The sequence below is a fragment of the Annulohypoxylon truncatum genome, assembly GCF_022578515.1.
Source record: "Annulohypoxylon truncatum strain CBS 140777 unplaced genomic scaffold F4807scaffold_1, whole genome shotgun sequence".
Taxonomy (NCBI): Eukaryota; Fungi; Ascomycota; class Sordariomycetes; order Xylariales; family Hypoxylaceae; genus Annulohypoxylon; species Annulohypoxylon truncatum.
The window spans coordinates 1,067,222-1,086,989 of record NW_025953787.1 but is presented as its reverse complement, the minus strand read 5'-3'; the positions used below and the strand labels follow the sequence as shown (position 1 = coordinate 1,086,989).

General features: G+C 48.2%; 4 protein-coding genes across 4 annotated transcripts; 1 reads left to right on the top strand and 3 right to left on the bottom strand.

Annotated features, from left to right (window-relative positions):
- Positions 1–8,808: 8,808 nt before the first annotated feature.
- Positions 8,809–10,414, bottom strand: F4807DRAFT_10329 (uncharacterized protein). Its single transcript, XM_047992660.1, has 2 exons — positions 10,207–10,414; positions 8,809–10,140 (listed from the first exon to the last, which is right to left on the bottom strand). Exons 1-2 carry the CDS (start codon positions 10,224–10,226, stop codon positions 9,126–9,128), a joined length of 1,035 nt encoding a protein of 344 aa, XP_047859377.1. The 5' UTR covers positions 10,227–10,414; the 3' UTR covers positions 8,809–9,125.
- A 378-nt stretch (positions 10,415–10,792) lies between these two features.
- On the top strand, positions 10,793–11,354 carry F4807DRAFT_455307 (TOM7 family-domain-containing protein; the record flags this gene model as incomplete). The annotated part of the gene is made up of 4 exons (XM_048000696.1): positions 10,793–10,869; positions 10,933–10,961; positions 11,040–11,080; positions 11,133–11,354. The coding sequence occupies 4 exons, from the start codon at positions 10,793–10,795 to the stop codon at positions 11,352–11,354; spliced, it is 369 nt and encodes a 122-aa protein (XP_047859376.1).
- Positions 11,355–12,035: 681 nt separating this feature from the next.
- F4807DRAFT_10302 (UPF0220-domain-containing protein) lies at positions 12,036–13,058 on the bottom strand. The gene is made up of 2 exons (XM_047992657.1): positions 12,759–13,058; positions 12,036–12,583 (listed from the first exon to the last, which is right to left on the bottom strand). Exons 1-2 carry the CDS (start codon positions 12,849–12,851, stop codon positions 12,161–12,163), a joined length of 516 nt encoding a protein of 171 aa, XP_047859375.1. The 5' UTR covers positions 12,852–13,058; the 3' UTR covers positions 12,036–12,160.
- A 916-nt stretch (positions 13,059–13,974) lies between these two features.
- On the bottom strand, positions 13,975–15,682 carry F4807DRAFT_455305 (cell wall assembly and cell proliferation coordinating protein; the record flags this gene model as incomplete). Its single annotated transcript, XM_048000695.1, has 3 exons — positions 13,975–15,512; positions 15,564–15,616; positions 15,678–15,682. 3 exons carry the CDS (start codon positions 15,680–15,682, stop codon positions 13,975–13,977), a joined length of 1,596 nt encoding a protein of 531 aa, XP_047859374.1.
- Between the last annotated feature and the right edge of the window lie 4,086 nt (positions 15,683–19,768).

Here is a 19,768-nt window from a genome sequence, read left to right as displayed (position 1 = left end):
ATCAGAGCCAGAACGTTGAGAGAAGGACTCACAAACTCCTAGTCAGCCCGCTCCACCCTTCACGCCCGGGTCTCTTGCTTACATAAAATCCAGCGGAATTGCGATATTTTTAAAATGAAGTATTTCCTATATTCATTTCGTAAGAGTTACACTATTCTCTAACGCTACATGGGTTATTATGCTTACCAACTACCCAGGTAGGTACTTAGTGAGGCGGCACAAGAGCCGTTATTGTTTTGAACGCTACACTACGTGTGAGTACCCACGTACTGAACACGGCCGAGAACGAAGTAGTGCGTCTTGGCAATGGAAAATATGCGTTGTCTTATACTCTTTCCTACCACTTACTGCCTACCCAGGTATCCAAAGATGCGGAATAAGACTCCATTGGTCCTTTAATGATTACGTTGCTTCCCGCTTCCCTATGACAATGGTCCGGTAGGATGCAAGTAAGTTTCGGTTCCAATCCGGTCGCTTATGCCGCTCGAGATGTTCATCGTTACCCGAGACAGTAGTATGTAGGTAGCTATGGACGTGTGCTAAGCTTTCGGGTTCCATCCGGGGTTGGAAGGTAAGCTTAAGCGGTACCACCCTATCCTTGGGAACGGTTACGAGAGAGGAAATACGATCGAAACCGAAATATTCCATCGTAATAATCGCCTAGATATACGGTGTAACCAGATTGCTGGGATATTTATAACGTCTCTCCCAGCGAGCCGGGGGTATGGTTGAGGGTGCGCCTCATAGCGAGCGCCAAGATTCAATCAATTTCATCATTGTGTCTTTTCGTCTTGGAGTGCTATTAAACCTCATATCTGATCCTTAATATCATGCTCAGCTCAGCCGTCGTGTAATCCGCCGTGCTGGTTCGATGTAAGCCACGTGCGGACGATCGTTGGAAATCTTAGCAGCCCTAGATACCCCAGACTCGGTCCCGTTAATAAGAATGCATGAAATTGAAAAACTTCCAGCTCATCAATATATAGGGGAATAAGCCACGATCTGGGTTGCGAACTAGGAAACCCTAGATCTCTCGGACTAGTGCAGGAACCTCAGCTTGCCACAAGGAATAAGGCGATAGTCAATTGAAGATCGCAATGGCACGAGGTTACCTGATGGAACTTTCGTTGGTGAGTATTCTTCCCAACGTTTCAAATTTTCAATACATGTTATGACGAGTTGACAAGGGGACTGACTACACATGTCCTCTTACAGGGTTATGGAAATTGAAGGGTAAATATGATATATGATCGCAGCTCGCTGACAGCTTGATAGAATGGCTGTAATCCGTACAAATAAAATCCTCCTCGTGGCTTTCTCTCTCGGACGAACGATCGGAGAAGAATTTCAATAGACGAAGAATAAGCTTTTTCCTCATATACATTAATTAATACTCGACGATGCGACGCCTTTGACGATTCAGAGCACAAGGGCATTATGTACGAAGGCGTCCCGCTTTTACCCAACGGGGAAGGATTCAAGATAGGTGAGCGGCTGCAACGTACCCTAGTAGACTGGGACCCCTTGTCGGTGCTAAGATTCCCAGCCAGCTGGTTGATGGGTAGATCCCCCGGTCAAGGTAGATTGATTGGCTTTCTCAATCTTACTAGGGATTTAGGCCCGGGAAGCACCCTGACTTCATCGCATATTCAGAATATATTATATCTCCCATACGTGAGTAGATGCTCGAAGCTAGGGAACGAACTGCGGACTGTCGAAGAGTCCGAAGAGCGGCCCCCTACGGATATGATGAACGCCGAAAAGACATCCGCATTTCTTCGAGAAGGCCTGTACCTACACGTGTAACTGTTGACTTTTATGTAATTAGTTGTAAAAGACCATCGGGTTTAACCAGGGACAGGGGAAATGGTAATTGGCGAAGTGATTTACTCAACACAGTTCATATGGGGACCTTCTGGACCTTACGGAAAACTTTTCCACCGCTCTCCGCGTGGCGTTATAACCAGCTGCATGGTCCTTTCGCGAATCTCTGCTCCCCTATGTCTGATTGCCTGACTAATAAACGTGCTAACTTGTTAGTCAAGACTTAGTTGAGGTTACACCTTTCCCGTCTGCCTGGGAATACACAGGTATAGCATGTCTGATATACATGCCTAGTAGACACCTACCTTATCGAGACCAAGCTATGATTGGCAAAGAACGCTCGATACACAGACTTTTTCGACATGTCATCCTGCGACTCAGGTGGCATGTATGAAGGGTCTCAAGCGGTACGTGGGGGGGGCTTTTGCCAGCATCGTCGCCAATCGTCACCAATCATCGGCACACCTAGTTATCATCTCGGCAATCACTGGTAGTTCCTAGACGTTGGGATTACTCGTTCTAAGCAAAAACGGAGAATATTGCGTGGCTTTCCAGATCTTCGGGTTTCTGCATCTCCGAAGATCCAATAATGATATTCTTCTTGGCTATGAAAGGCAATAGTAGAGTAGGGAAAACGCCTCTTTGCTCGAAATGGCATAACCCCAGTGTCACACGGGCTGGACAAATTGATTGATTACTGATACATTGATGAGTATGTATGTGGTAACCGTAAACTCCTTACATGGCGAATGACAATAAAGGGCTAAAGCGATAATACAAAGCTGAAATGTATAATTGGAAGATCCCTCTTAAACGACGAGAACGACGAAGGGGGAGGGGGGAGGGAGGAGAAAAAACGGTTTGTATAATGCTATTAGCTAATGCATACCCGCTATATACATGCTTCATGTACTGCACAATTGAGGTTACATTTGAATTTGAATTAGCCACTAGTAACTAGCTGTATTAGGCAAATACATAAGATCTGTCTGTGCGTGCCGGCGCACTAAACAATCGGCCGTAGTGTAGATGGATGGTCGCGATTTGTTTCTAGCCCACTTGGGAACTTTAGATTAGCGTAAACCATCGACTCGAAGCTAACGACTTTAAATAAACTTCTAATGGACGCATCGATCTAGTACCTAAGTAACCTTGGAACCCCATCAATCTGTGACAGATACAAACCTACATCTCTTCCCTATCACATCACCTCGCATCACATGATGCGACGAACCTGCCGGCAATGACTGCAATCGAGCGGCATTACGACGCCAATAACGATGAGAAAAGCCTCACGGTCATACATGAGACTTAAGGGGTGTTCTAGAAACTTACATGCGCTCGGGGTCACTCACATACGCCTACGCACTTGTACCTGATGATATGTCACAAAAACTGTCAAAATGTGAACCAAATTGCTGGACCATCGGTATTAAATGCTCTATTAATACCCCAGATGCCGGGATCTGCGCCTCCGAACTAGAACCTCCTTATTTTCCCAAATCCCTATTTGGTATTTGCTACGTGAAAAACGACTATTGCCGCCCGCCGTTCCCGCTGCCTCCGCCATCTCGCTTCAGGGGCGGAGATTTGCGACGAACCTATTGACGATACTATGCCTCTATAGCATTGGTAAATGCTGTTCTATGAAGGGGTAAAATTTTGATGTCCTCTCCGGGCTCTATAGTTAGCCTTCACCATTCACATAAATCGACGTGTAACTAATCCTTATGTAGTAGCATGATCCCGCCCTACCTTTATGATCGTGACAACCTTCGGTGGAACATCTTCCTGTCAAGGCCACGAGCTATTTCACGAAACCAGGGTCGGATATACAGCTTCCCGAGATCTGTCATAAATCATCTTAGGCCCCAACGAAACATTGAACCCTGTCAACACGCTTTTATACGGGTCTTGCCCAATACCACCATCCCTTCTTCGCACAGAAATGGACTCTCTAGAATGTTCAGAGACCGATTCAAGGGAGGGAGACAAAAACAGATTATCCTACCAGGACCCATTGTTTTGCACGGCGCTCGCTACCTCTTCTAAACAAGTACGTATCCTCATAATTATGTGTGTGACACTACGAGTATGCGGGCAAGGGTTTCGCGATCCATCGCGCTGACAAAATTGGTGCGGCCGGTTAGCCACGAACGTCGCCACAACACGAAAAGGTAGGTAGGTCGTGGGGAAGTAATTATATTATAGGCTTGGCCAAAATATTTCCCATTAGCCGCTGTATAACTCACCATCAACAAACAACAACAACAACACGATATTACCTAAGAGTTGGCTTGATATCAGGCCTCTCAATATCATTCAACTAGGGTACGTGGTTCGGCTTCGCCAAAACCCCCGTTTCGTATGATTGGGCATCAAGAGTGAGGCAAATTTTGAGGCAACGCCGAGATTTGCTAGGATTCTAATAAGTTCAGCCGAATGGGAGTAACTGTTCTCTTAGAATCGTGCTTACGCGTAGCCTTGTCGAACCTGAATCAACATCGAAATGGTTCATAGGCAAGTAAGATATCGTGGGCGAAGGTGACATCCGGCCCAGGCTATCTAGACTGCGATCGCTACCACAGTATAATTGCAACAGCTATGTTTAGAAGTCCCCTAATGGTCAATTCGAGGCCTTTTAGGGGTTCTCGATCAAGAGATATCCGCCCGTTCAACCGGCAACGTAAGTGAGGTTGTATTCTGGAGGTTCTCGTCCTCAACGTCGCACTCCTCCAGGTGGCTGGAAGGCCCTAGAGAGGGTTGAATCTGTGCCCGAAACAGCAGGACAGATCTGAACCGTGGCGCGAAAGTCCCGAGACAACTCCCCATATCGTAGCTACTGCTTGCATAGCGTACAACGTAACACCCGCTGTATGTAGACTGAATGATTCAGTCTAAAACCCCTTATCATACTTTTTAGGCCACAACGTTCGATTCGCCTCCTAAAACGAATCCCTAAGTCTCATACAACGAAGACTTTACGTGGTCTGTCGCCACAGGGTCTAATTGTCTTCCCCCCCTCGGCGTTTTTAGGGTCAATCTTCAGCCTTGCGGTAGGTACGACATGTCTAGTCGAGCTTGTATCTCTGAGACTTGATGACATACGTACCTGCGCACAAGTCTACGTACTGCATGTGGAAGCGGCCTACAGTTTGCCAATTTGCATATTGAGCGGAAGCGCTATAAAACTTCCCCGATATGACCCACAGGTCACAGGCAAGATAGGTAGGTCTCTTCCACGGCGCCACAAGGGGGTGGGGGAGGGGCGAGTTGCCTCTTCACCGTTCAATAACTATTCGTACTCGTCGGGTGCGGCACTAGGCCGCTCCCCAGGTCAGAGCAGAGGATCTGCTATATGCACAGCGAATGGGAAAACTCGAACGCTTCACTTCAACACAGTGTCTCCTCCTGCCATCGCCAGGGGGTCTTCGTCACGCACCTGCCCGTCTACCTACCAGCGTGTACCTACATTACCCCGTTCGAGGATGGCTCATGTGGAGTAACCCGATCTTGCAGTGCATGATCTAGACAGATGGCGACGTTGTAGGTTAGTTCCTCGGATCGCTCACTTGTCACTTTGGTCCCAATTACATACATACGTCGTCCCTCCTCGAACCTAACTACATACATACATAGTGCCGTAACCCCCCTCTCTGCCCTTCCCTTCCCATCTTCCTCCTACGCGCTGTGAATGGCTGGACAATAGATTCCCCTTCCCCAATGCGGCTGGCACGCCTATGCGGTGTCACCCGATTTGTGACCGGGCGGAAGACCGGGCGGGCTCAAAGAGAGGAGGAAGAACCTGTTCGCAACCCTTGCTACGTTCAGGCAATTGGTCCGAAGCATATCTCGACCCTGCATTAACAACTCCTGTGTGCGGTGCGGGAATGTATGAAGATGAACTTCGTAGATGATCTGCCGCCCGCATGAGCTGAAGGAGGCAGGCACGTACATAATAGCGTTGTGGCGAACGTGGGTGTTTGGCTGATATCAAACTGAGATTTTGACCGGCGTAAATCTGCCATGACGCCTTCTCTACATACATGATGTCGCTCATATCTCATAATTCCGCGCTGCGGTCTGGACCGCTGGCGGGAATAAATCTTATTAGCGTAGATATACTCGACTCTATCAGCGACCAGAACAAAATCTGAACACGTAAGTTGGGCATAGGTCCTTCCCAGAAGACCAGCGCATCGCCTATATGCACGATACTTTTCGATTTCGCAAGCTATGATGAATTCTAGATCGCATGTATATCAGAATGCCTGAACGAAATAGAGGGGCGAGCTGATGTCAGCTCCCCCTGAAGGATTTTAAAACGCCTGTGTTCTAGCACGTTATCGAGGGCTATCTCATACGCCAATACGAAATACGACTAGACATCGTGAACAACATGGCACAGAAGAAAAGACGACCCCTCTTAGTCAACTCGGAATATTCGGACGGGACTCTTAATCAGGATGTGATCCTTATGATGGTATGACAGTAGATTAAAGCAGAACTGAACTATGAAAAGAAGCTGAAAAGTTAGATAGCTCCTGTAAGCGATCTTACCGACCCATGGTATCGTGAGGTGTCGCCTCGGAGACTACCCCTTTTGACACCACGCTATCTTGATGTCAATAGTCTCGGTTTCGCCTTGGCTCTAGCCGACCCTCCAACGGCCTCTCCGCGAGTGTGGAATTACAATCATTCGCATGACTACCTACGTATTCGTTGATAGGACATATCCAACTTGAACTAGACGATTCTCGTCGAGGGACCGTTAGAAGGGAGAAGATCGTTGGCTGTAGCAGGAAATATGACCTATCTACGACATATGCCCTAGCTGCTTTAGACCTCACCTAAGATGTCCCCACACGTACGCTACGACACCGGAGTCTTAACTCCTAATCCTATTGTCTTGTAGCGAGCCCGCAATGACGCTCGTGGAGTTGTTTCGGTTCAGTTTTCGGTAGAGGTACTTCGAATATTCACCCAGGGGCTAGACTACTGGATACGCGTGTATCGTTTAGAGAGGAATTCTTGCTATCCCACAGCTTCAAAGTGCTAGATAGGACCGACTCTTAGAAAATGAGGATTTTCCAAGTAGAGTAGTTCGTTACGAAGGTGGCAATATACACATACAGATCACAATGAATTCACCTTGCCTAGCTAAGGCAGTGAGCTCACGGTAATTGCCGTCCTTTGAACAGAAGTGTTAATATAGTCGAGATGAATCCAGCGACATACATGAACTTTCGTGAAACACTACCTCCCGTACACTTCCTTGCTACTGCGTGAGAACGGGGTCACATTAGGATCACACGTTGGGAATGCTCCACGTGTTTCATCTATCGACATCGAAGTAAGCGGTAACGCTCAATTATATATGTGAATGTCTACGTTTTCATCTCCGAGTCTGCCGAGAAGTAGGAGTTGGCTGTATATGAATTTCCTATTCTGACGGATGTGTGTTGAGTCGGACGCAAGGGCGCTTCCCTTCAACAAACTTCCCCGGACCGGTTCCGAAGACAACTTACGCGACCGAACAATGGCTATATTTGAGTATTCTATAGGAAATTGCCTTTTTGAGATCTGATAGCAAGAGAGGACTCATACCTAGAGTAGTCCATGCCCATAGACACGAATCAAAGCCGAACGATGGTTTGGTCGGAACACCATAGGTACCTGTAACTGATACCAATGGGATATATCAAGAGCTTGACCGCTTCCTCCATATATTTGAGGACAGTTTTGTTCCCTATAACATATCATAGCGTAAATACACGACATACTCGTATTTAGACCTTTGCCAACTCTTTGTAACCATTCAACTGGCAGTTATCACCATTCAGGGATCACCTAGGAGCCAAAATACACCCAAGCATTCACGAAGGCTCGGCTTAGGATATCGCTGGTACAAGTGTTACAAGGTAAGTTAGCGGTAAAATCATGTATCGCTCATGCTCTGGGCACTCTGGATCTGGCCCGCCAGGCTGCGTGAAGCTGTGCTTTGCCTCCTAACCCCTGGCTGGAGATAACTTCCAGTTAAAGGGACAACATATTTGCCGGCAGAAGCATGGAACACGTAAGTAGACCTTCTGACCCAGACGTGGTTCATGCTTACGCCCATATTGAAATTGCAATCCCTCGGTTAGAGGATTGAGGTCTGGACTTTACGTTAGGCATCATCAGTCCGGCCTAACTGTCAGACCTTAACAGCAATAATTAGGGTAGCATTCACGCTGCTGACCCGTAAGGCTACCCCAGAGCTTCCACAAGGGTGTGGTGGCCATGTCGAGATTAATGTACACAGCCTGCAGTCGAAGACCGGCCTATCTAGCAACTCGGGAATGTCAATATTATGAAACCGTACATGCTATTTCCTCCTCACCGCCGGTCATGGGTAGTTCTCAATATTTCCCCCGAATCCTTGGTAGACATCAGAAGCACAAGGGTCGCTGCACACAGCTTACAAAGCTAGAATTTCACTGCATCTTGAATACCAGAAGGGTAGCTGTTTACGTCATAGAAACCTGCAGTAGTAGTCACAGCGCTCTCACGTTGAATAGGGCTTGGCCTACATTGCAAAAACTTGAAATTTTGGAGCCGCTCTGGCGTAGGACGTAATAAGGGGAAATTCAATATCCTGCAGAATATCGATATAGAGAAAGCTGCGTTTTATTGTTGTGATTGAAGATGATAGCATGATTCAAATATGAACAAGGGCGACTAGAATGGTCAGTACTTATCTGTCAAACCCCTGAAAATATGGCATCATGGAATCAACCCGTGGGTCGGGCTATATTTGCCACTACTATAGAAGCACGAAGAAAACAGTATTCCCCTGAAGTTGATCTATTCAACTACCGGGCACTACTTTTCTTTGCTACTTTAAGTCAGTCATGACATTGTTTCGCAAATAGAGGTAGACTTGCCCCTACGCGGTATATCAAATACCTAGTCAAGTAGTTCCAATCTTTTATGGCAACATAGCCGACTTTTATGTAAATGTTATCGGCTAGGGTATCTTCCAAGTAGGTAACGCCGTTTTAGACTCCCTTTTCATGCCCCCAATGGTTACCAGCCTATTCATACATGTAGTGGTCGATGGATGAACCCATGGTTCGCGAGGATATGAAGGCCGACTTGTCCTTACTCATCGCACTTTGATAGGCTCAGTCGTCGGCATCATTGTACAAGGACCTCAATTTTTCCACGAGCACGAAATCTTGATACCGAGACCACGTAGGACGGAATGACTGGTAATATCGGGATAAGATTCATTGTCCGTTCCCGAGTAGCATCGAACCTCAGCGGCCGTAACCGGGGGTGAATCCAGGTGGCGGAGGCGGAGGCACATTGCCCGGCGGAGGACCAAAACCAGGCGGTGGCATCCTGAATCCGCCAGGATGAAAGTCCGCAGGGCTACCATAACCAGCTTGAGATGGCGGCGGACGGGCAGGCAAACCTGACGGTGCCGGAGGCAAAGCGTTCGATCTTCCGGCTCCGGGAGGTAGTGGCGTGCCATTAACCCCGAAGGGGGGAGGGGGGCCGCGATGAGCAGTGGGAGGAGGGGCGAAGCCGACGGGTGGTCTTGGAGGAGGAATACCAGCAGCCATAGAAGGATCAAATCCGCCAGCAGCCATAACTGGCGGAGCGACGGCGGCCGGGGCGGGTGTGGCGGGGGTAGGTGTTTGGAGAAGTCCCGGCGGCATGGGCTGGCTTTCGATAGTGACGTTGTGCTTCTTTGCTTGAGCAGCGAGCATTCGTTCGGCTTCGTCTCCGTGCCTCTCGCCTTTACCATCCTTCTTGTAGGCATACTGTACGCTGACATCCTTGTTCATGAGGAATTGGCCGTTCATGTTGTTGATAGCATCGTCACTAGCCTCGAAACTGCTGTAGCTGACAAAACCATACCCCTTACTCAACCCGTTGTCGTCACGAGCCACCTTGGGGGGTGCGATGAGAGTTCCAAATCTGCTGAAGGTGTCGTATAGAACCTTTTCGTCCACCATGGGGTCGAGGTTGCCGATGAAGAGTTCTGCGCCAATCTCTAGAGGCTTTTGCTTGTCTGCCGATGCCTTGTTAACACGTAGCGCTTTCCCGTATAGTCGGATGCCGTTCATGATCTTGGCGGCATAGTCGGCGTCGACCTCGCCATTGAATTCGACGAAACCGAAGCCCTGATGCGACTGGGTAACTCGATCCTTGGGCAGATGTACGTTGACTACAGGGCCGGCTTGGACCATCAGCTCCCATATCAGAGCATCGGTAGCACGTTCGTCGATATTACCCACATAGACAGTGGCTTCTTTATCTTGCTCCCTGGAATATAATAATTAGCATCGCTGCGGATTATTGCATTAAATATGTTGAAAATAGTGAACCTACCAATGCTTCGCCCCCGACATTTTGATTGAGTAACTGTGTCGTGGATTACGATTCTGTGTATGGTGTTGTTGGGAATGCGAATCGAAGGATGTTGCGTGAAGATAAAAATTCAATCAAGATTCAAATTGTCGCGACGCGCGATGTCGTTGTGGACCCTTGGTTGAAGCTTCCAAAAGTTCTTTGCTATTGGAACCTTGTACGTACATAGGTAGCTTCCTTAAGTTTTGATTGCAAGGATAAGATAGCCCCAGCGGAGCTCTAGCATTACATAAGCTCCACTGGGAACACTGTGACACCGATATTTTCCCGTCACAATAGGACCCCGCTTTGAATAATTAAACCAATAAACTCTAACAGCGCCTCATCCAAATTCATTATCAACTCTTATCATTCTGAATTTTTGGCAGAAGCTTCACCAAAACCAATACAACTTTCCTTCAAACCAAGTACAACAACGAACTCACGTTTACTTCTTGCACCAGACCAGTCAACGCAACCGACGATTCCTACCGAGGAATAATTGTTACAGCTTTGTCAACAATTCGTGCACCGGATCTTCCTCGTTCAGCGAGTCGCATTATTCATCATGTCTTTCGCTCTCTCGGAGGAGTCTAAGGAGCGCATTGGAAAGATCATTGAGATCGGACGAGTCGCGATGCACTAGTATGTGTTACCTCAATTGAGCAGATCACCAGAGAACTCCTCATGCTAACATATTATTCCTAGTGGCTACCTGCCTTTGATTCTCTACCTCGGTATGCCTCAATGCGCCCACGAAAGACCATGACGTATATACCCTCAAACGGACGAAAACTGACAGCGCATAATAACAGGCTACACACGCAGTGAGCCGCGACCCCCGATGATTCGGTATGTCTTTACCTTTGCGACAAGTCTCTAGCACAACATAGCTAACTTATATACAGGCTGCTATCCCCTCTCTCCTAGTTCGTGCGACTGTTGAAGCGGCTGCTACGCAAGCTCTTGTACCAACACTACTACTTCTTGATGCCACTACTTCGACTATTGGCAATTCGTCACCGACCCAAGGGCATCATGGATATGGATGGAATGGCGTTGATCACCGATTATTGATCTCTATCTGCATTGCGCCCCTCATTGGCGGCTGCACAATGTGTAACGAATAAACTCTGATACCACTCACAAGCACCAACTTTCCCATTCTTGTGATGTTAGCTATTGATATGGACGAGTGATTAATTCGTTGTGCCGAGCTCAGCAACGGACTTGGATAATCGTTTCTGTTATTGATGCTGAATATGAAGTAGAAGAGTAGCAGACTGACTGCTTGCCCTTTCCCACTACGATGACAGAACCGACTTCGTAGAATTCAAAGTTGGCCGAGGGACCATCCAGATAGATCTGGTGCTATCAGTGAGCAAACTGAAGCACAAAGCACACCTTTCGTACCTCAGTACGCATTGCGAACCGTTAGCTAGAGAGCCCTGAATTATACGTAGATAATCTAATCGATGCTATTGTCTCGTGAGACTGGGTTGCTCAATACACGGACGGGTAGAGCTCATGTCTTTAGCACAAATTCCAAGACTAGAATCATGCTCTGAATTCCATATTAAGGACGCACGGAAAACCAAACGTCATCGCCAATGCTATCCTAGTAGCTCAAAGGTTTATAGTTCAAATAAACAAAGTAATAGAATTCCTGGATTACCGCACGCCTAGCTTCGCCCAGCCTAGCCTTCCAATATGCAGCTATGCTACGTCCGTAGTACTGTACAAGCAATGAATCAATCAAGCGCAATCTTCTTCCCGCAGCTAGATATCCCCGAATGATAGCTCTGGTTCAATCCCTAGGTTTTCGAGCTCGATTTTGGGCCTTACGGCTTCTTCGCGTAAGTCATTTCGGTCGAGCACACCCGACTTGTTGGCCTCAACGGTCGACCTCGTTCTTCCCGGGTTTCGGTCGCCCGCCTCACAGCGACAAGTTATAGCTGTACTCGTCCTCCATATTCTGGCTGACCCAGAGCACGACGGAGCTCAGCATGACGAGGCCGTTCGCGACCACGTTCTCGACGCCCATGCCCATCATCGGCCACTCGACGTTGGGCACGACGAACTTCAAGACGAAAACCGTCACGCCGCCCGCCATGCCGCCCGCGAGCGCCGCGAAGCCCAGGAACAGCACCACGCGCGCCTTCCACGCCACCCCCGACCCCGAGTACGAGAACGAGTCGGCCGACAGCCGCGCCTTCTCCACCGAGTTGATGATCAGCATCCCCAGCGACGAGAAGATGAGCGGCAGCCAGTCCACGAACGTCACGTGCACGTCCGACCCGTTCAGCGCCGACTTCGACCACACCGCCGCGTCCATCAGGATGTAGAACGCGAGCGAGAACTATATAGAACGTAAAAAAAACCGGACACGTTAGTTTTTTTCCGTAGTAAGCAAAATGTTAAGAACGGGACGGAAAACACCGCGAAATGTGTGAAGAAATAGCGGCGAAGAAGCCGAGTTATAAGAGACGAGATGATGGTGAGATAAGCAGGCGATAAATCAAGTCTCGACGTACCAGAGCACCCGCGGAGTAGACTCCCGCGCTGCGCGCCCAAGCGGTGTTGAGCCATTCCGGCCGGCGGAACTTCCAGAGGCGATCATCCTCCATGGCTTCTTCGATTGATTGATGCTAGGGCGGGCGAGAAAGGAAATTCGTAGCGTCGGTTATAGAAACGGTTGTTCGATGTTGATGAAGACTCGTCGCTGATCGCAAGGCGGACTTCGAAAAGTTGATAGGTAGTTCGGAAGTTGAAGAGCTTAGGGAAAGCTTGGGGCCAATCTGATGAGGCTGATGACGACTGCTTACCTAAAAGCCTTGGCGTTATTTAGCGCCTGCTGGTAAGTGTAACTGGAGAGAAATGTCACGTGACTTACCCCTGATGTTCCTCTAAGAATTATGTAATACATCGCCTCCACATCATCGCTAAGTCTTATGCTAGAATTACGCAGTACCTTATCAAAGATTCAAAGTAGCCAGGTAGCCAAAGGTAGAATAGGTTCAAAAATCATTTTCGATGAAATTTTATATTAAAGTATGCGCAGCTCCCATATAACTGCCTTACTCAACTATTTCTGAAAGGCCAGTCCCTTTAATGTATCATCATGCTATTGCGTCTCGAACGTTACCGAGAACGATGTACTGCCGCCAACGCCTGTTGAGACTCAACGATGGAGTCACCCTGAACGCCAATTTGTAACTATCGGCACCTCGAATCCTCGGTACAATTCTATCTACTATCCCATTGTAAATACTACCACATCCGGAGATGCTATCACAACCACCAGCCTTTCTAATCAACTGTACAAACGCGTCCTAGTCGCTTCGCCACTTCAACCCACGCATGGTGTATGGGAACAACACCATATGGCTCCGCACCTAATCGGGATTGAGAAAGTAGATAGCTCGAGGCGGTAAAAGAGTGAGTGGTATTGGTACAAAAAAGTAGCGGCAGGCCACCGACTGAATTACAACCTTTAAGTGCCGTCGCTGAGGATCGTGGCTTAGTTCCGCAAAGGGATGCCCAAATCCGTTCAATCGACGAGAACGCCAACTGTGGCAGAGTATGTTTAATCAGAAAGAATCGCGCGGGCCGCAAGAAGCAAAAGACCTTCGCCGAAAGTAACTACGATGCCGATTTGCACCGGATCTGACCCTTGAACGCCTTCCTTTTTGTTGTCTATTAAGTAGTCGTGGTACAATACGTATCGTTGCAAGTCGTTGAACTTTCGTGTCAAATCTCGATGGTCTTCATTCCCTCCTCCAATTCTTCTTTTTCGTCGGCATCTGTTACCGTAGCCTTGGGGGGCACCACGTCCTTGCCTTTAGCCTCAGCTACGGTTGTGGGCTCCTTAACCTCATCGCTAGGCCGAGGGGTCTCCACCTCCACGAGCTTAGGTTGCTTCACGCCGTTGGTTTCCAACTTAGAATCGGGAATCGGGAGCGATGCCTCCTCAGTAACTCGTGCAAGGGGACTCGGCTTTCCGAAGCCAGGTCGGTTAGGGCTGGCTAAAGGCGACGGACTGCTAAGCCTTTGCAATGTACGGCCACGAGGTTCTCCATTGACGTCGGTCGGGCTGGCGTAAGGTGAACCTCCAGGGGAAGTTGCGGCACCGTTCGGGGCCATAGATCTGCGTTTCGCAGCTGCTTTTGCGCCACGTCCATGTTTCTGATCCATCCTCCATCTTAGAATATCGAAGTAGGATGGCTCAACGCGAGTCGTCTTAAACTCGCGCAGCTTGAGCTCATTAGTATCCTCGTCGACAAACCATTTGCCGCTGTTCAAATCGTCGGCGACTATTGCAAGGAATGCTGCCCAAGACTTTGCGACAACATACTTGGTGTCATAATCTCGGCCGAAAAGGATAATTTGACCCCAAATGCCCGTGGGGCCTGGCGCAAGGTCTACTGCAAGGTTGTTTCCGCCCCAGTCCCGCACGAGAGGAATCCAGCCGGGATGCGCGTACGCGCGTTGCACAGCACCTTGGGGAACGGAATCTTGACGAGCCTGAAGCTCTTGTCTCCACGACTCCTTATGGGAACCGTGGGAGCTGGGCGAGCCGGGAACCGATTTAGAGGACGAAGCCTGGTTACTGCCTCCAAATGCCTTGGATGGTACGGCGGGTTTCACGACAGTCATATCAAGCAGGTATTGCTGGTTGACCTTCCTCCACTGATCCCATTCTTGAACCATTTCCTCGCAGTCGAGTAACATAGAGCCGAAAATAATACCTGTCGGGATGCCGCCACGCTCTTGTCCATCATGGATTGTTAGGGAGTCTCTAACGTCCTGGGGGAGTGTGCAATCCAACTGATGCTCCAGCTCGTTCAGATCGTTGTTGGTGCATCCCTCACATAATTGGTCGAACAGCTCTGGGTAGTTTTCCTCCGCCCATTTATCAATCCGTCTCCAAGAATGGTGTACTGGAGGTGCCGGTGGTCCACCGTCCACAAATGACTGCATCGGAATTTCACCCGGGCTACTAACCGTTTCAAATCCGTCGTCCTTGGAGCCCTGGCGCTGAGCGTTGAGGGATCTTAATCCGGGAGAGTATGGTCCGTTTGAGCCAGGAGACATAGGCGAGTTTGCTGGGAGCCCAGCACCGGAATAACTCGAGCCATCCATGCCAGAAGATAACCGACCGAGTTCATCGACGTACGGAGATGTGATATCGGCTCGGGATTCGGAGGCGGTGGCGACCGATGTGAGCGTGTTCTGTCTATCGAGAGGTACATGGCGGCCTGTTCGATGAGGGGAATCGTACGTTGAATCTAGAAATCAGGTTAACACCTCATAACACGGAATAACTATTCTAAACTTACGTCGGTCATAGCTGGTCATAGAATGCCAGAATGAGCGAAAAGCTCCCCCAAGCCTACAAGTTGAAATTATTAGCAAACCTGCAAACGGAATTTGGTGACTACACGCCCACTTACGACATCTTTAGTAGTTTCAAATAGGAATTGGTGTTAACAATACAACCAATTGCCTGGGACGAAGTATTATGGGAGCGGTGCTCGAACGAGGCGAAGCGGTCTGGAAACGCTCAAATGTAGAGGCGCAGGTAAATCCAAATTTACGCGATACAAGAACCGCGTTGGCGTTCTGTGGCCGCGGGAGAAGGATCGACAACGGGCCAAGAGGCGCCGCCACGGGGGAGGGGTGGTTACGTAGGGCGAGGTGGTGATGGGTTAGTATTCCCAAATGATTGCCGATATTGCCGTTATTAATAAGCGCTCGCAGAGGCTATAGAGAGAACACGGTGGAATGAAAACAAGTTCTCTTCTTTTTTTTCCCTTTATCGCAAAAAGGAGGTAGATGGGACAGGTTGAAATTCTATGTGGAGAACGAGCGGGTACTGGGGCTTTTTTTGTCGAGATGTCAATGTCTTTGTCATTTCATTTCCAAATTTCCCTTGTCCCTAGAAAACGGCCGGTATGTGGTAAGATACAAGCTGAGAAGGAAGCGGATATCGAGTTGAGGCAGACGATGACGCGAAAATCGATATGGTTTCTTGCTGGTGTCCTGGCTGACGCGCAATATCTTCCGGATCCTGAATCACCTACAGTCTTAGACTCAGGAGGTGGAATTAGCAGAAAAAATGGGGTGACGGTTTCTAGAACGAGCGTAATTTTGGCGTGTCAATCGTGTCTGCTCCGCGGAAAATCGGGTGCAACCAGCAAGAGCACTTTCGCTGTGCCGTGATTAAGAAAAAACGAATGAAATTATTTTGTAGACGATCGGTGGGAAAGGAGATGATTTTGTTTTCCCCCTTCAATGCTTTGCGAAGAGCCGGGGATGGAGGTTGGAACTTGGAAGGGGGCTCGTCCAATGTTGAATTTCAAGGGGATTAATTGGACTTTCCAGTGGGTGCTGCCACTAAGGTACCTTTCCCAGGTGCCTGCTTGCTATTGCAGGTGGGTGACGCGCTTGTTCCAAACCGTTTTATGCTTGGTACTTAGATACTTTAGGCACATAAGTAGCTAGGTACTTAAAGGGGGACATTATCGCTTACTGTGCTCGAGGAGAAGATTGCAGTGTGAAGCACAGTATGGATAAGTACCGAGTATAACTACCGGTCTAACCACATTCAGACTAACTCCACAATCCTGAATTTTGCGTGTGTGCTACGGCAGTCTGTACAAATTAGGTAGTATTAAATTAACTCCCCATTGAGCCTACTGTACTAGCAGATTTAGTACCAGGTACGCGAGCTGGTGAGGAAGGTCGACAAGATTCGCCTCGATCCTACTTCACCCTTACAGCGTACTGCCCTACCGTTCCTGTTTTTATGGTCATGCCATCACTATTATAGCATCGGGAGATAAAAATAACAAGAATATTGGAAGCATCCTAATAATAAGTGTGAGGCTCAATTGTTACTGGGACTTCTAAATACCACCTAACTAATAGAGGTAGGTAGGTGTGGGTATGTAGCCATCGACTTGAACAGAGGTGCTCACATGTGAGTTATGTAACTGAAAGTGCTTATGTAGCCTGGTCCTTCCATATAATTCCAGACTACGGAGGGTCTCATCTCGACTAAATCTGTGTTAAGTTTCACCAGTGGAATGGAATCAAACCCTCGGGAATATACTAATAATGAAGCATAAGGGTACCTGGACAGCGAGTTACCTTAATAATTATCCCCGGCATGTGGATGTGTGGATGTGTGGATGTGTAAGCTCCAAATCTCAATCTCAACATTATCTCCGTAATTCATTTTCCTATACACCTCATTATCCTGACGCAGCAATTGGCCTTTAATATAGTCATACGTATACCTAGTCTTTTAAAAGAATCAGATTCTTGGCAGAATACATTCATGTAGTCATGGAATTCTATTCTTCGAAACCCCAAAAACATGGATGGATTCGATTGCTTGTTGTCATAGTACATCAGTGGCAACGTTGCTCCTATTCCTCTTTAACTCCTCCCACTTCTGATTGGAGGTTATCTTATTTTTGTTTCTTCCCCTTCTTCTAGCCTGTCGCTTTAACCAATCAGCTATAGTCGGCTTGCAACGCCACATGGGACACAAACGCCCAGGGGCAAGTCATCCGTTGGGTCACAGCCGACGCCTCGTGATCTAACAATGAGAACATTCATGCATTTCCCATTGTATACCTGTTGCAATTTTACATGCAGTGTTGCAATGCGGTCTCGTCACCGCAGAAACGCCACCCAAAGAGCTTGCATCTGAGCCGCGCAAGCGAACGAGAACCTGCGAAGTTGGTCTCCATGTGCCTATTAGGTGCACTACGCTAGATACCAGATACACAGATATGTACACATACATAAGGTCCAGCACCCCAGCAGCCCAGATTAAGCGCCTGATAACCGCTCTATTCCCTAAGCTTCTAAGATCCATCCGATCTAACATCTTAGCCAACATGAGGCCATATTCCGTCCGATGCCTAGCACAACAGACTTTTCCAGGAGAGTCCAGCACCGGCACGAGGAACAGCAGAGTTACGATATGATTCGCTTGGCATAAAGGTTATCGAAATTCTTTAATTCCCGTCAACATTTTAGAGCTAGGTACGCACGCACCGCCACATCGGGAGGGAATTGCCAAGGTTTTATCCGTCTGCCGATTGTCGATCCTGAGCCAGCCGCAAGCCCATTCGACTATTCAGGATATTCAGGTAGGGATGGGGCTCGGAACAAAAGCTGCACATTTCGGCGTTGGCGATAGCCGCGCAGGGCGATACGCTAATCGTACGTCCGAGTAGGTACATTCTTGCCATGGACCATGGTTGCAAAGGCGAAGTTTGCCTTTCGCATATCCTGAACTTGTCGCATAGAACCAGAGCCAATAAACTACGGGCACCATGATCCTTTCAACCTGATTGGCGAACCATCCTAATCCGGTACTTAGAAGTTCTTGTGTAAAGTTCTCTCTCATTTCGGAGGTATATGATACGAGGTAGGAAATTATAAAAGAAACGGGACGGGCAGATATCTTGAAGCCACCCGACCTAGTGAATGTCGATATCCCCATCCCATCCGAAGCCACTTTTGCGTTCGTGGCAGTTTTGTGCTACCCTAGGACGAATGCTTGCGTGTTCTACTCTCATCCACGTAGACTCTATTACTCCACGAACCACTAAATACAACTCATTGCTATCTCTACCTAAGACAGACCTAAGTTAATAGGGAGATAACCTTCCACGAAAACGTGTTGAGTAAGGGAGTTTGCCAACTACAACTGACAAGCTATACTTCATTCGAGTTATAATTAGTTGTGGTCTTATGCTGGTCTTATGATTCAAATTTAGGTAATAGTTAGAGTCGTTTATCAATCTAGTGGGTGAAGCCTCAATATTCGCATGCCATGAAAAGCGTATGAGAGCCTCGTTCAAGCGAGTTATAATAAGGGAGACTTACGCGTATGTTGGCAGCCGTTTATTCAATGAGAGAGCATCAAGCTACACCACCATTTCTTAGCACTTGCCTCATGTACAACAGTTACTCATTAATACAAGTAGCATGGCCACAGAGCATGGCCACAGTCTTTTGACAACTTGTTTCCGAGTATGGAAGTTAGAGAGGCTCGCGGTGGACAATAATAGCAAATAGAAGGTTGAACCAACCATGTCACTTAGTAACGGAACGAAATCAAGATTCTCAATACTCATTTTGTGCCTGTCGCTTCCAGCATTTCCACTTTCAATAACGTTTACACTGTGTCCGAACTTCAGTAGAAAGTCCATCGCCGTCCTATCGTGTCAAAATGTAGCACCTAGAGCTCGTGAACACACACTTCGCCCTCTCCCGGATGTAACGCAGAAAGAATATACAAACATCCTCTTTAGCTCTGCCACATATGCTCGCTTAGGGCCAGCACCTTCTCGCCCATCTTCCTCTTCGCCGCAGACGCGATGCCCCTCTCGGGATCGGCTAGCTGCTCGCTGTAGTATAATTCTACGAGGGCCTTGAGCTCGTCATATGTGAACTTCTCCGCCTCGGGAATGATGTCACGCTCGTTGTCTTTCTTAGCCTTATTAACGATCGCGTCCGGGCC

Excerpts from the sequence above, each read along its gene's own strand:
- F4807DRAFT_10302 (XM_047992657.1), bottom strand. The coding sequence starts at position 12,851 with ATGGAGGATGATCGCCTCTGGAAGTTCCGCCGGCCGGAATGGCTCAAC. Across the intron at positions 12,584-12,758 it reads TCTACTCCGCGGGTGCTCTG|TTCTCGCTCGCGTTCTACAT; the intron begins GTACGTCGAGAC and ends CGTTCTATATAG.
- F4807DRAFT_10329 (XM_047992660.1), bottom strand. The coding sequence starts at position 10,226 with ATGTCGGGGGCGAAGCATTG. Across the intron at positions 10,141-10,206 it reads ATGTCGGGGGCGAAGCATTG|GGAGCAAGATAAAGAAGCCA; the intron begins GTAGGTTCACTA and ends ATTATATTCCAG.